This window comes from Setaria viridis, chromosome 1, assembly GCF_005286985.2.
Source record: "Setaria viridis chromosome 1, Setaria_viridis_v4.0, whole genome shotgun sequence".
Lineage (NCBI taxonomy): Eukaryota > Viridiplantae > Streptophyta > Magnoliopsida > Poales > Poaceae > Setaria > Setaria viridis.
Window position 1 is genome coordinate 5,527,198 of NC_048263.2, and position 13,593 is coordinate 5,540,790.

General features: G+C 48.0%; 2 protein-coding genes and 2 long non-coding RNA genes across 4 annotated transcripts; 2 read left to right on the forward strand and 2 right to left on the reverse strand.

Moving 5' to 3' along the window:
* Positions 1 to 2,323, reverse strand: LOC117842094 (uncharacterized). Its single transcript, XR_011897406.1, has 2 exons — positions 1,522 to 2,323; positions 1 to 1,362 (listed from the first exon to the last, which is right to left on the reverse strand). It is a non-coding gene; the product is annotated as an uncharacterized lncRNA (long non-coding RNA).
* A 547-nt stretch (positions 2,324 to 2,870) lies between these two features.
* On the forward strand, positions 2,871 to 5,455 carry LOC117860242 (uncharacterized). The gene is made up of 2 exons (XR_004641455.2): positions 2,871 to 5,021; positions 5,237 to 5,455. It is a non-coding gene; the product is annotated as an uncharacterized lncRNA (long non-coding RNA).
* Positions 5,456 to 6,078: 623 nt separating this feature from the next.
* On the forward strand, positions 6,079 to 6,962 carry LOC117860926 (uncharacterized). Its single transcript, XM_072291614.1, has one exon. The coding sequence runs from the start codon at positions 6,346 to 6,348 to the stop codon at positions 6,655 to 6,657; it is 312 nt and encodes a 103-aa protein (XP_072147715.1). The 5' UTR covers positions 6,079 to 6,345; the 3' UTR covers positions 6,658 to 6,962.
* Positions 6,963 to 7,687: 725 nt separating this feature from the next.
* LOC117860918 (homeobox protein knotted-1-like 2) lies at positions 7,688 to 11,111 on the reverse strand. Its single transcript, XM_034744353.2, has 6 exons — positions 10,604 to 11,111; positions 9,693 to 9,813; positions 8,676 to 8,866; positions 8,465 to 8,596; positions 8,242 to 8,375; positions 7,688 to 8,140 (listed from the first exon to the last, which is right to left on the reverse strand). The coding sequence occupies exons 1-6, from the start codon at positions 10,940 to 10,942 to the stop codon at positions 8,137 to 8,139; spliced, it is 921 nt and encodes a 306-aa protein (XP_034600244.1). The 5' UTR covers positions 10,943 to 11,111; the 3' UTR covers positions 7,688 to 8,136.
* Between the last annotated feature and the right edge of the window lie 2,482 nt (positions 11,112 to 13,593).

A 13,593-nucleotide genomic window follows, 5' to 3' on the forward strand; every position in this document is an offset into this window, starting at 1 on the left:
TACTTGAACCCGGAATTGCTCATTATTGGAGATGTCCATACTCACAGTGCAAAACTTGAAAATCAGTGGAAGAAACATAATTTGATGTGTAGAAAGGCATCCGTACATGTTTGCCTAAACGGCAGGCATGACATGTATGATCGTCGTCCTTGGCACAAGTGAAATCAAATGAATGCAAAATGCGCTGAAGAGAGGCATCGCCGGGGTGTCCAAGTCGAGCATGCCACAAGCTGGTGTTTGTGGGCAGCGAGAAGAGCAGATGACGCGCCAGGGGATCGTTCCGAGGACCGCAGCAGGGAGAGATCCCAAACGAATCACATCGGAGCAGTACCGTCTTGGTTCCAAGATCCTTGATGGAAAAGTCACACGGGTCAAATTCGACAGAAACAGAGTTGCCACGGGTGAGAGCACGGACAGATATCAGGTTCTTGATCAGGTTAGGGGAGATTAAAACATTATTAAAGATGCAAAGCGGAAGTGGAGGTAGGCAGGGATACCCGGCCAGCGTGTGAAACGGGCATGACACTGCCGTTGCCGATGGCAATTTGTTGAGGAACAGGAGGAGGGAGGCCATGTGCGTCGACGCACCCGTGTCCAAGAACCAGTCGCTGCCTCCGCCTTGTGGAGCTTGGGCTGGCATGCCGTGCAGGGCGGAGAACAGATCGGGCGGCATGGGCGGCGTTGGTGGCTGAAACTGCTGGCCGTCGAGGTACGGTGACGTGGAGAACGCCGTCAGAGCCTGCGGAGGTGCGACACCAGGACGGGGTCCGAGGATGCCAGGGACCTGCGCATGCCATGCGTTCAGTGGCCACGCCTGAACAACACCCGTCCATGGGTTGTAGGTGGACGCCCACTGCGGTGTGGACGACGGAGATGCAGGCGGACGTGTGTTATACTGTTATTGGAGCTGCTAGAGCCGGAGGTCTTGTTGCGGGAGTTGTACGCCTTGCGCTTCTTGCGGCGGTCGCCTCCACCATTGGGCTGCGGCGAGGGCGGGTTGGTGGAGGACTTCCTGGCGGTGCTGCTGTTGGAGCCAGCGGCGAGCAGCGCCGTCGACGCCTCCATCTGCAGCGTGTGCCGGATCCGCTTCTCCTCTTGCATGAGGTACGAGCGGATGTAGAGGAAGGAGGGAGGCGGCTTCTGGGCACCCAACACGGTGATCGTTTCACTGAATTTGGAGTTCAGCCCGCGCAGTGTGTTGATGACCAAGGCAGTGTCGGTGACGGCGGCGCCGACGTCGTACAAGGTGTCGGAGAGGTTCTTGAGGCGGCCGCGGTACTCAGCGATGTGAAGTCATGGTGGAATTCTTGCTGGGCGTAGATGGTAATGTCCACAGCCGCCGGCGCGCGTCCCATGGCTGATCTGATAGACACTCAATTGCACGTGAACCACAAACAAATCAAAATTTATTTGGAGGAAGGAAGGCAATGGAACGGCATCCAAATCATCAACATAAGCTGCATAATCGAAGGTACAGAATCAAGATTCGTTTCACCCACAGAAGATTTCTTAACGACTTGCCTTCTACTGCAAATCCAAATCGACGACTGTTGGCCACCGCCGCACCCTCTCCCCAACTGCTAACCTTGCCGCGGGCTGCAGCTTTACGGCGCTTCAGCTCCACGACGGACGCGGCTGAGCATCGTTGGGCGGCGAGGGGGAGGCAGCGCTACTGGGGTGACAGCGGCTGCGGTTCCTGTGCATGCACCTTGGCCTCCGCCGTGCTCCGCCTCTCCCTGGACCCACGCTGGCAGCAAGTGCGTGAGCAGCTCCGCGCCGGCATCAACGCTGCCCGCAGCGCCGCCTCCCAGGACTGCCGCATGCCCCTGCGGCCCCGGCCCCGGCCCCGCAGCCCCCGCACGCGGCGGACTTCGAGAACCACCGCGAACCCTGCTCGCCGCTCACTGTCGCTGCCCTGTGTTGGCGAGGGGAAAACAACACACCGGAGGTCACCACAACGACGCTTCGAGCCTGCGAATGATCCATTTTTCCATTCCATGCGATGAAGGCTCCAGCCACGTTATTCAGGATAGCGAACACACCACTTTGCAGCCCACGGGTCTGACCCATACACCCAACCAAACGCTCCCTGGAGTCGGCGGTTTAAGGGGGATTTGTTGCATAGCTAGAGCATGCTAAAAGACATAACCAGGCAACTAAAAATAACCATGGATCTTCCAGAAGCCCGCATGTTACGTGGCTTCTGGTGTTTGTTATTCGTGCAAATAGATTTCATCCGTAAGATGTGACTTGTCTCTTCAACCCTACCTCACCCTCACCCGCCGCCGCTGCCCGCACGTGTCGCCCTCACCGTGCCGTTCGCCGCCTCCTCCAACCCTCGTCGAGCCATCCGTTGCCGTGCACCTAGCTACGCTGCAGCCGAGCAACGTCCCGGCCACGCCAGCTACACGAGTGGCCCCGGCTGCGCTTGCCGTCGAGCCGCACGAGGGTCCAGCTGCCCCGTCATCGTGCGCCCAGACGCCGCGCACCTCCCGGCCACGCCTGCCGCCGAGAGCCGCCCCGGCCATGCATGCCAGCGTTGCCCCTGCCGCCACACATATTGCCGGCGTCGGAGAAGCTGATTTTTATTTTCATAATGTTGATATAGGTTTTAGTAGATATTGAATCCATTCTATTAAAATGTTGGAATATCTCAAGAAAAATGTTGAAAGTATTTATTTTTTTCAAAATGTTGATTTGCGTTTCTAAAAATTGTTGAATCTAAAATTTGTAAATGCTGAATCTAGTCTTGAAAAATGTGAATCTGATCTTGTCAAAATGTTGAATACGTTGAATGTAGATCTTCAATTTTGGATTTAATGTTTAACCAACTTGCAGGAACTCCAATAATAAATAGCCCGGGTGGCTTGTTGGGACCTGCTAGGAGGCCCGACACACTGAGGGTTGAAGGCATGTGCCGCATATTGGGCCGGTGGAGGCCGAACACACTGAGGTGAATTATTTCAAACCGACCCATGATCTAGCTGGACTGATCCGTGTTCTATTAGGTCAACCGTCCGATGCAGATCCCTATTACGTGGTAGGTGAGGAAACGTGACGGGTTGGGAATATACTAGCCTACCACCACCTCCCACCCAACCAGCCCACCGTGACCTAGGCCACGTTTGGATGCAATTGTGGATTTAGATTTTAGATGGTTTTCGAGAATCCAGATTCTAAGCAAAATCTGGATGGTGTTGTTTGGATCATAGATTCCAAAATCTGATTATATGGTAGTTTGTTAAATAGATGTTTTTATGCCCTTGCTACTCTTTTACTCAAAAGAGTGGACAATAGCAGATTGGATAATTATCTAGAAGGTTGATGAGCAAAATGGTCAAATATGCATGCAAAATCTGGTAGAATCAACCTTTGAGCAATTTCTGGGATTTTCAGAATCCAAAATCTAGATTGTAGAATCTAGGTCAGAATCTGTTATGTTTGGAGGCCAATCCAGATTCTGAATTTTGGATTTTGAGAATCTGTTGTTCTCCATACGGAGCCTAGTTTTAGTCCCCAATCTTGTCTTGCTACGAATCGACCGGACGCGTGAGAGGAGGGAGGTATGGCGATGCTGCTGCGCCGATCCGGACTCGGCGGACATCGCCGCCGCTCCGCCGCACCCCTGTCGGCGTCCCGGAAGGCGATGGTTCCCCCATCTCTCGGGGTCACCTTCCTGGCCTCCTCGTCCGGCGCCGGCGTTGCGTCTCGGATCAAGGGCACCCCGATCCGAAGCATCATCCAGGTTTGTTCGCTTTCAAGCTCGCTTACGTTTTGTTTGCCTGGGTGGTTAGGAGGGGATCATGTCCAGTGTGAATTTGTTTTGACCAAATTAGGTTTGGGAAATCTCGCAAGTTTTTTCTCACGCTATTCGTCATGTAACAGTTGACGTTGATGGTTGGGCCTAATGACAGCTCTTATGTTTCTTCAAATTTTATGCTTGCCGGGCCTGGATGTATGCCTATCTCAATTCATGGTTGACATGTTCATCCTGAACCGGATTGTTTCTGCGTATGTTTTTTTTGCATGATTGAGTTTCGTGTATCTCGACTAGGGTGTGCGGTTCCAGTTTGGATTTTGGTTTCGAGAGGATTTCGTCTCCCTCCAGTAGCTTCAATTTACCTCAATTCATGGTTGACATGTTCATGCTGGAGTGGATTGTTTACTGCATAGAAGGTGTAGGGATCCATCCAGTTTGGAGATCCCAGTTTGGATTTGGATTTTGAGAGGATATTGTCTCCTAAGGTAGTTTCAATTCATGTAAAGCAGATCAGAGAGCTGCAAGGCCTGCTGACTTATTGACCGTTTCACAGAATTTCAGTTGTTTCACTGTTGCCTAGGATGTGTTCTGCGATATCTTCAGTCGCGGTGGATTGCATCGCTGTAGCCTTAATTTTCTGTCCAAATTGTACCTTTGCACTCTTAGGAGTTTCAATTCATGTAAAGCAGATCAGAGAGCTGCAAGGCCTGCTGTCTTATTGACTGTCTTCACAGAATTTCAGCAGTTTCACTGTTTCCGGTAGGATGTTTTCTGGGATATCTTCAATCGCGGTGGATCGCATCGCTGTTGCCTTAATTTTCTGTCCAAATTGTACCTTTGCACTCAAAAGCTGATAATAGAACCCTTTTGCCCTAGGATCTTTTAATCCCCAAAAGTTGATTTTCAATGGGACAAAGTCACAAATTTTGGTAGTGCTTTGATCATCATTTTAGGAGATTGCACGGAAGGGGGTTATGCTGTATGCGGAAGGGGGTGATGCTGTATAGTTTAGCTGCTGTTTAACCTACTCTGTTTGATGTAAGCTTTAGATCCTTGCAGTGATGATATTAGTCAGTTGTTTTATCTACCACTCCAGCATGCTAGTCAGCTCATATTGTGCATCTACATTGATTTATCTGCAATTTCATGGACATCGTCACTATGGCAACGCTTTTAACGGAACTGAAAGCGCCAAGGAGTCGAGCAAGAAGAAACCTTTTGTTGAGAAAGTTAAAGTTCTCACCAAAGAACTTCTAGAAAGGTGAGCAAGTTAAATTTAAAATGCAATCCCCTATCACAGTCTCCCATTGGATTCCCAACTGACTTTTGTGTGTACCCTAGTTTATCAGTGCCTAATGGTAAATTTGTAGTACACTATCCGCTGATGCTGACTGACATCTGCTTTCCTAATTATGTTGATGTGAGCTAAATGTTTGTGATTTTCATGGTTACTAATGTCTGCATATTCCTGTGCAGGTACTGGGCACCACTGAGGCCAGGGGAAAAACTGATTGTATCATCTACTATCGGCTATTGTGGGTTCTTGCTCGAGATGGTTCATACCACCGAGAAGCAGAAGCTGTAGAAAGTTACTCCAGTTTAATTTAATCTGTGTATCTGTGACATCTCAAACTTGTGTTATGTCATCTACTATGTGGTCTTTAACTTAATATATGATGTGGCAGACTTGATTAACTCCACTAGTAATAGTAGGTTTGTGTCCTGCTGTCTTACTATGTGTTTTGTTCTTACTAGCAAAATGTCCATGTTGCAATGGTTAAAAATAAATAATATTGCTTGCCTCGAAGACCCTTAAATTTGGTTTCAACTCTAGTAGCGTTTTTTAAAAAGCTCGTGGGGGAGGGTGGAGGAGGATGGGCGGTTGATGGGAAAAAATGAACGGTGGAGAAGAGAGCGGAGGTTGATGGAGCGATCGGAGGGCTGGAATCACCTAGAGGGACGATCATCGGAGGGTTTTCATAGATGAGACCGTAAAAAAAAATCTCCTTTTCGATTTTGTTTGGTTTTTTTAGGAGTAAGATGTTTTGCAAGCGGATAGTAAGTAGATCTAGCGTGCGTATGAAGTGTTTGCTCATGCAGTCGTGCGAGTGTGGGATGGTGTGAAAACTTTAAAACGCCCCGAGTTGGACTTCAATTTCATAGAATCGAGATGGTGGCGTACTTCTAAGATCTAAGGAGGACTTTTTAGTAAATCCTGTTTCACAAAAGAAATCATTTAAGCACAACCCAAACTGCAACCTCTATCTAACCGTGTCACGCCCTCAACTCCCACTCCCACCACCTGCTACGCTTTGGTCTACGGCAGGGACAGCACGGATGGACAGACCACGGAGACACGGAGTAGCCGTCCACGGTCCACGCACGCCGCCACCGGCCCCCCTCCCCCGGCATGATGTCCTTTTCCGTCACTCCCCACGCCTCCTCCTACTTAATCGCCACCTCGCCCGGTCTTAACCTTCGTCGTGCCCACCGGTAACCAACCGCTCATTAAGAAAGCGAGGCTACTAATCACGCTCGCGAGCCTGACCCCTGCTGAGCGCAGCTGACCGTGTTGCTCGGTGCAGATGGAGGCGTCGTCGCCGGCGCCGTCGTCGCTTGGCGGCGCGCTGCGGCACAGGCTGCGCGCCACGGTGTTCTGCTGCTTCGGCACCGGCGGCGGCGGCCTCGGCGAGCGGATGCGGTGGCGCCGGCGCGCGGGCGTCGGGGAGTTCCGGTACGACCCGCTCAGCTACGCGCTCAACTTCGACGAAGGCGACCTTCTCGACGCCGACGACAGCGAGGACGAGGAAGCCCATGTCGGGCGGGGCGACGGCCTGCTCTACCAGAGCTTCTCGTCGCGGCTGTCCACGCCGGCGGCGGTCATCGACGTCGCCTAGCCGTATAGCGCGTAGCGCCTGGCTCTGGCTGGGATGGGATCGAGGCCGCCAGCTGAGATCGGAGAGGCTCGGATCGATGAGGTCACGGATATACCGTTAATCAGTGTGCAGATGCTTTGCGTTCGTCTATCAGATTTTGTTGTATTTTGTACATGCACGCGTTGCAGAATCGAGAGTAGTATAGATGCTATGCTAGGTTGTTGGTGATAGATCATGAATCGATGTTGTTGGTGTTAGTGTGTAAAGACTTAGCTATCCATATGTGCTCGATTATTGATTCGTACTTTCAGTTTTTTTCGGACGAATTTCGCACGAAAAATCCCCTTAATTATTTCAATATCTGTTTATTTATTTTCCTTGGAATACATGCATCTTGGGTCCCACAAAAGGTACAGGTATTGTCTCGCAAAAAAAAAAAAGTTCTGGTGTTGTTGAATGTAGATGTAGCTTTTGGCGAGTGAGTGATTGATGCTAGCCAAGGACTCGTCACTTGGGGCTGGGACAGCTAGCTTCGCTCTCGAGGCGACGGAGACGCCGTGGAAGGTGAACAAGAAATCTGTGCTCCAGCCGCGTCTTTTCGGCGGAAACGACGAGCTCGGGGGAAAATCAGGAGGAAGCTATGCAGTAACAGCAAGCGAAAGGATGTATCATGGATGATGGTGATCGTTTGTCCTGGCCCTGGGGCCGCGTGGTTGGACTTCACCTGCTCGGTCGCCGCTCGACTTGGTCTTCGGCATTTTTTCTCGGACCACTCGCGTGCTTCCCTGCCAACCAATTTCGTTCCGCGCCTGGCCATATACCAAATGCCACCAACTGTCGTCTAAATTCACATCTTCAGCTTCGTCCAAATACAATTTGTTTTAAGAATCCCTCAACTATACTGCAAAACTACAGGCAACTACCTAGCTTTTCCTCCGTTTCTTATTAAACGGCGTATTAGGATTTGGACCCACACACCCAAGGTTAATCCACAGCATCCTACGAATCCAATCGAGTAGACACGAGTCGCACGAAGAGCAAGCTGCTTACATGGCGTACAACGTATGAACCATTACATTCCCTTCAGGTAAACTTTGAACCAGCACCTTTAACACCGGAGAGTACTGTAAACGGCCAATCTGAATCTTGGAATCCTCCCTAGAATATCATTACATGGTAGGATACGCAATTACAATACAACATAACTTACTCCCTCCCGTTCTTCGTCGGTCATACAACACATGATCCACATATCACATTAGCACAAATGCTATACTGCAAAGTCATTACCAACTCCCACTTCCACCACGTGGTCAAACTAGGGCCATTAGGTGACCCGCTAAGGTCCCCCGGTGACGCATATCTTCATTACTTCATAAAGTTCCCTCCGAACAGGTCGGTCTCCATACTTGTTGGCTACAGAGTGGGAGGGAGAATGTACTTGGCAATAAGGTATAGTGTACGTCTAGCTTCGTCAAGACTGCTCAGGGCCGGTCGTCATCACCTGCAATGTTTCCATTTTCACATGTTAAAATCAGAGCAGCAATAAGCATAAAAGGTGGCAAGCCTATGAAGTAACAGCAACGCTGCTTTCACTATAATAACCTTTTCTTCTTGGTCTTTTCACCAGAGGATGTTGGGTTGCTGTGCCAGTTCCGTTTGCGCTGGTTAATGAACCAGTTGTTGATCTGCTTCAGCTGTAATCCTGTTTCCTGCACCAGTCGAGCCTTGTCGTCTTCCTGTATCAGTTAGGAAAGAGCTGTTCACCATGAACAGAAACTAGTGGCATATGTAAGCTCGGAAATGGTATTAACATGGTGTCACATACAGTAGGGTATGGCCACTTGGAATGAGCCTGCCACCAGGCTTTCAATATAGATGCGGTATCCCCAGGGAGTTTACCAGCTCTGCGCTTGCGGAGAATTTCTTCTCTGATATCAACAAGCTTTTCTTTGTACCCCTACAGGTAGAAAATCTTTTGTTAGTTGACAATCCATCATTAATGATGAAATGAAAAACTTCAGAGGATGATAACTAACCTGCTTAAGCTCATTTTTAAGCTCCTGCCGTACACGTTCAACCAAGGATCGCTCACCCTCTGTCAGCATCAGGGGGCCAAAGCCCATACCATCTGATCCTTCGTTCCCATCAAACATGTTGGCCTCACTATCCACCTGGTTATCTTCATCATCAGACATGGTCGCTCCTGTGCCTTCACCAGGAGATGCCCCTGCATAACCAATCCTAGGATCACTCAGTGTTGCCTGACAATGATGATTTGCAGAATACTACTCTAACAGCTGCCCCTGCAAGTTCATTTAAGGTGTACATGTGCAGCATATGAAGACAACCATCTTAACCAACATTTAGCATAAAACCAGGCAAATGTTCTGTAAGTTGAAGCAAAATCAACAACTCAAAGCTGTCACCAAAATCTCAGTGTACAACTCAAATTAGGATAGTAAATTGTTTTATCATGCAACCAACAACTTTGCTTTTTCATATCATGGGACAGCACTCCTATCCTCATCTCAGTGCATGCTTAGCATAGCCTAAGCTGTTGCCAAGGCCTCACACGTCTTTTCAGATTATAATCACAATTCACATATGTAGAGTCCACGAAGCAAATAAAAATGAACAGCACTGAATATTATGAGTGATCATCGATAATTTATGGCTGCTTATAAGCTATGCATTCCCTTTTCTGTGTGGCTATAGAAGCCTGGGAATTCATTATGAAGGTACTGCACATATTCCAAAAAAATATTCTTGAGTGTTAGCTAAGACGCGGTTGTAAAGGCATGCAATGAAACAAATTTATGTTCATAGTCACAAATTAATACCTTAACAAAATCTTTTTCTTTTATAGCTTATGCTGATGTTTCCATTCATTCAATTACTAAACAACTAGCCCTTGCAATTAATATCGAAACTACTTTGCCATCTGACAGCAAAGCTGCAATTATTGAAAGTATAAAAGCAAGTAGTGTATAGCTTAAAATTTCAGCAGCGTTTCTGAGTTAATGAAGAAAGACAAAAGGCAAAAAAATACCCACCTGTGAGGCTTTGTAAAGATTGTTCAAGCTCCCAACAACCCATCACTGCTTCCATTGCATGAACACGTACATGCTGCTGGAGTTGTTCTTTGAACGAGCAAAGGAGCAACACGTAATGTGTCTGCAACCAATCAAATTCGAAGTATTAGAATCTAAAGCAGGAATGTACCAATGAAAAAAATGACACAATATCAACAGCATAAAAAATCATAAATAAAATAATACTTCTGCTTTGAGTGAAGTAATGCAAAGCCATTGAAAAGACTGAGGAGTAACAGGCATGAGATAGAATCATCAGTACATGGGCTTATTTACTCCAGTAAATGGAAAGAACACACAAATTGTGTCAGCAGACGAGATTAAAACAGCACAAATCATGCAACAAGAAACACCCGTTGCAGCATATGACCTGCTATCCTTTAGTAGCCAATTCACATCCTTCACAAAAATTGGCAATTGCTTCATTTGTCACCCTCCAACAAAAGAGGGAAAGGTTGTAGATTATAGCGAGCTGATGCAATTCATCGAAACCATGGAGGTCTGATAATTATATGTCCACGGGTCAGCTAATAAGTAGTTAAACATCACCACATAAAGCTCCGCCCCATGAGTCTTATACTCCTACTTCACGAGTTCTCTATCACAGCTTATGAATCAGTTTGAGATATCTGCTCAGGGTTCTTCTCAAACATGCAGCAGAAATGGGGAAAGCAGGGAAGTTATTGCAAAAGCGGAGCTGTAATATGACAACACCCGCGCATAGGTCAGCCAAACAACTAATCCTTCCTTCAATCCCGAATTTCCCATCCTTCACACCGCAATTCCCCAAGCCTATAGCAATTCAACTGCAGCGCCCAGCAACAAAAGCAAGCAGTACAGCAGGAGCCTGTAGGGGGGTTCCAGCCGTATACCATGAAGAGGTCGAGCTCCTCGCCGCCGGATGGCCCTCCCGCGGCCGCGGCCCCAGCTGCGGCCGCGAGGGGCGGGGGCCGCGCGGCGATCTGCGCGTCGATGCGGGGGAGCTGGTCGACGGGGGTGGCGACGCGGAGGCAGGCGACGTGCGCCTCCAGGAGGCGCTCGTAGAGCGGGTGCGCCGCGATGGCGGCCTTCTCCCTCTCCCCGCCGACGCCGCCGGGGGAGAAGCCGCTAGGGTTCGGCGACGACGCGGCCGCGGCCGCGGCCGCCGCAGCAGCAGCAGCAGCAGCCGCGGCGTCCATGGTGAGGCCGTGGTCGGGGTAGTGGAACGACATCGCCGCGGGGCGGGGACGGGGCGGAGTCGCCGGCCGGCGAGGCGGGGGGGCGGCGCAAGCGAGCGAGCGCAACGACCCCGGCGGTTGGAGGTTTTGGTTGGTGGTGGTGGGAGGGACAAGCGGATGGATGGATGGATGGATGGACGGATGATGGTAGTGTGGGTTGGTTTTGGTTGGAAGGCTCTACGACTTGGGTTGGGTTGGTTTTTCTTTCGTCGCCGCGCAGGCGCATCAGCTATTCAGCTCAGCTGTGCAGGGCAGCTGTCTGTGACCACTGACCACAAGCGGCAACGTGGGGGCCGACACTTGTCAAAGGGGGTGTGTGCTAATTGCTACACTTACGCCTCGGATAGGGAAATGACACCCTTAGGGGGCGTTTGGTTTCTCTAGCTAAAGTTTAGTCCGCGTCACATCGAGTATTCGGAGGCTAATTAGAATAACTAAATATAAGTTAATTATAAAACTAATTGCACATATAGAGGCTAAACGACGAGATGAATCTATTAAGCTTAATTAATCCATTATTAGCAAATGTTTACTGTAGCAACACATTGTCAAATCATGGACTAATTAGGCTTAATAGATTCGTCTCGCCGTTTAGCCTCCACTTATGTAATGGGTTTTGTAAATAGTCTACATTTAATACTTCTAATTAGCATCTAAACATTCGATGTCATGGGGGCTAAAGTTTAGGGGGAGGAACCAAACACCCCCTTAATTTTAGTTAGGTAAGATTGACTTTTGTCTAACTTGTATTTTGATAAACTGACGTAATGATATGGGATTTTTAGACGTTTAGTGGAGGTATTTAAGGGATCAATTTGTGTTCCTGGATTTAGAGAGTTAATTAGAGAGTTAAGTAGTAGCTAAGTGAGAGGTAGTGCTACAGTGGTCATAATCTAACGGTAGAGATGATGCAGTATGAATAAGATAAAAGACGGCCATCAAAATCTTCATAGTATGATATAGAAAGGGCCTGTCTATGCCACACTCAAGTGTTTCTTTCCTCCCCACACTCGATTTTTTTACCACTGGATCATGATCCAACGGTGGATTTGCTTTCTTCTTCCTTCAATCGTTTCTTTTCTTCTCATGCTCCTCTCTCTCACAGGCGATTCTTCGGCTGCGCTCGCCCCCGCCCACCCTTCTACCGCGTCTCCAGCGTTTGACACCGCCGGATTCGCCCCGCCACCCGCTCCCTCGCTAACTAATCGACGCATGGTACCCCCACCCCCAACCTAGCCCAACCAGCCTCCTCCACCACCCAGGCCAGCGGCGCCAGCCACCTCCGCCGGGCCAACCTGCCTCCCCCGACCTTCCCTCTAAGCCCGGTAATGGAGAAACTCGCTGGAGCCCCAACCCCAACCCCGAATCATAACCCTAACCTCGTTGGAGTTATCACCGTCGTCCAAGAAGACGAAGCTTCTCCTCCGATGCTGACAGCACGCGTGCTCAAGAAAATTTTTTAGTGTGAGGAGAGCTTTCCCCAATAGAAAATGGTGATAATATATTTGTTTGTCTATAGCCAATTGGCCAATAGCACCTCCTTGCAACCATATCTAGCGAAGACAAAGAACTAACATGTCATGAATAGCATGTTGGCCCAATAGACGTTGAAAGGAGAATTAGCATGAGAATACCTGAGTAAACGTTCTTTCCTGGTACAATTTCTACTTTCATATAGTTTTTTTTAACTTGGTGCGCAGGATTTCTAAAATTGTGCCATCAATAATAGAAAAAATCTTGTATTATGAAAAATTAATCGGACAAGGAAAAGCTACGTGGTACTCGGCCAGCGTCGTGCTATCAAAATTGATTCTAAACATTGCGTATAACTGCGAAATGAAAAGGTATGCCTGGGAAAAGACCGCCACCACCACAATTCACAGAATAACTGGGAAAAGACCAACACCACCACCATTTGGGTGAGGACAAGCCAAACTTTATGTCACGTTGATATGGCTATAAGTAATATTATCACTTGTGCACGTTTCCAATTCAGGTGAGTGCCGGAGGAAATGGCATTAACTAGGGCATTTGCTATCAACCATCAAAAGGCTACAAGTTTACAAAGTTGGAAAACGAAAGAAACCAGTATGATAGCGACCAAAGTCAGTAGCTAAAGTAGCACGGTTTGAAGAGCACCAGTTCCACCCATGTTCGCTTTATAGGAAGAGAGCACTGCAATTTTTACAAACATTTTGTTGAACTCGTGTACAAGAATAGGAAGCACATGGAAGATGGCCCATAAAAGACTTCAATATCGCATCATACAATAATGGATACTCCCTCCGTCCATTCTATGTTTGTTTTAAATCAAACTTTATCAACTTTAATCAAATTTATTGAGAAAAATATCAATATTTATGGCATCAAATAGATATATTATAAAAATATATCTCATGATAAATCTAATGGCACTTATTTCATACCATAAATATAAGTAGTTTTTTCTATAATTTTAATCAAACTTAAATAAATTGATTTAGGATAATTCTAAAACGACTTGTTTTTTTGAACGGAAGGGGACGGAGGGAGTATGCTTTTTCTATAATCTTGATCAAACTTAAAAAAAATTGATTTAGAACAATTCTAAAACAACTTGTTTTTTTGGAACGGAGGGAGTATGCTTGTAATGGAGCTGCATGAAA

Coding starts and splice junctions, on each gene's coding strand:
- LOC117860918 (XM_034744353.2), bottom strand. CDS start 10,942: ATGTCGTTCCACTACCCCGACCACGGCCTCACCATGGACGCCGCGGCT. Junction 8,867..9,692: donor ATCTTTACAAAGCCTCACAG/GTGGGTATTTTT, acceptor TTGGTTATGCAG/GGGCATCTCCTGGTGAAGGC. Junction 8,597..8,675: donor TTAAAAATGAGCTTAAGCAG/GTTAGTTATCAT, acceptor TTCTACCTGTAG/GGGTACAAAGAAAAGCTTGT.
- LOC117860926 (XM_072291614.1), top strand. CDS start 6,346: ATGGAGGCGTCGTCGCCGGCGCCGTCGTCGCTTGGCGGCGCGCTGCGG.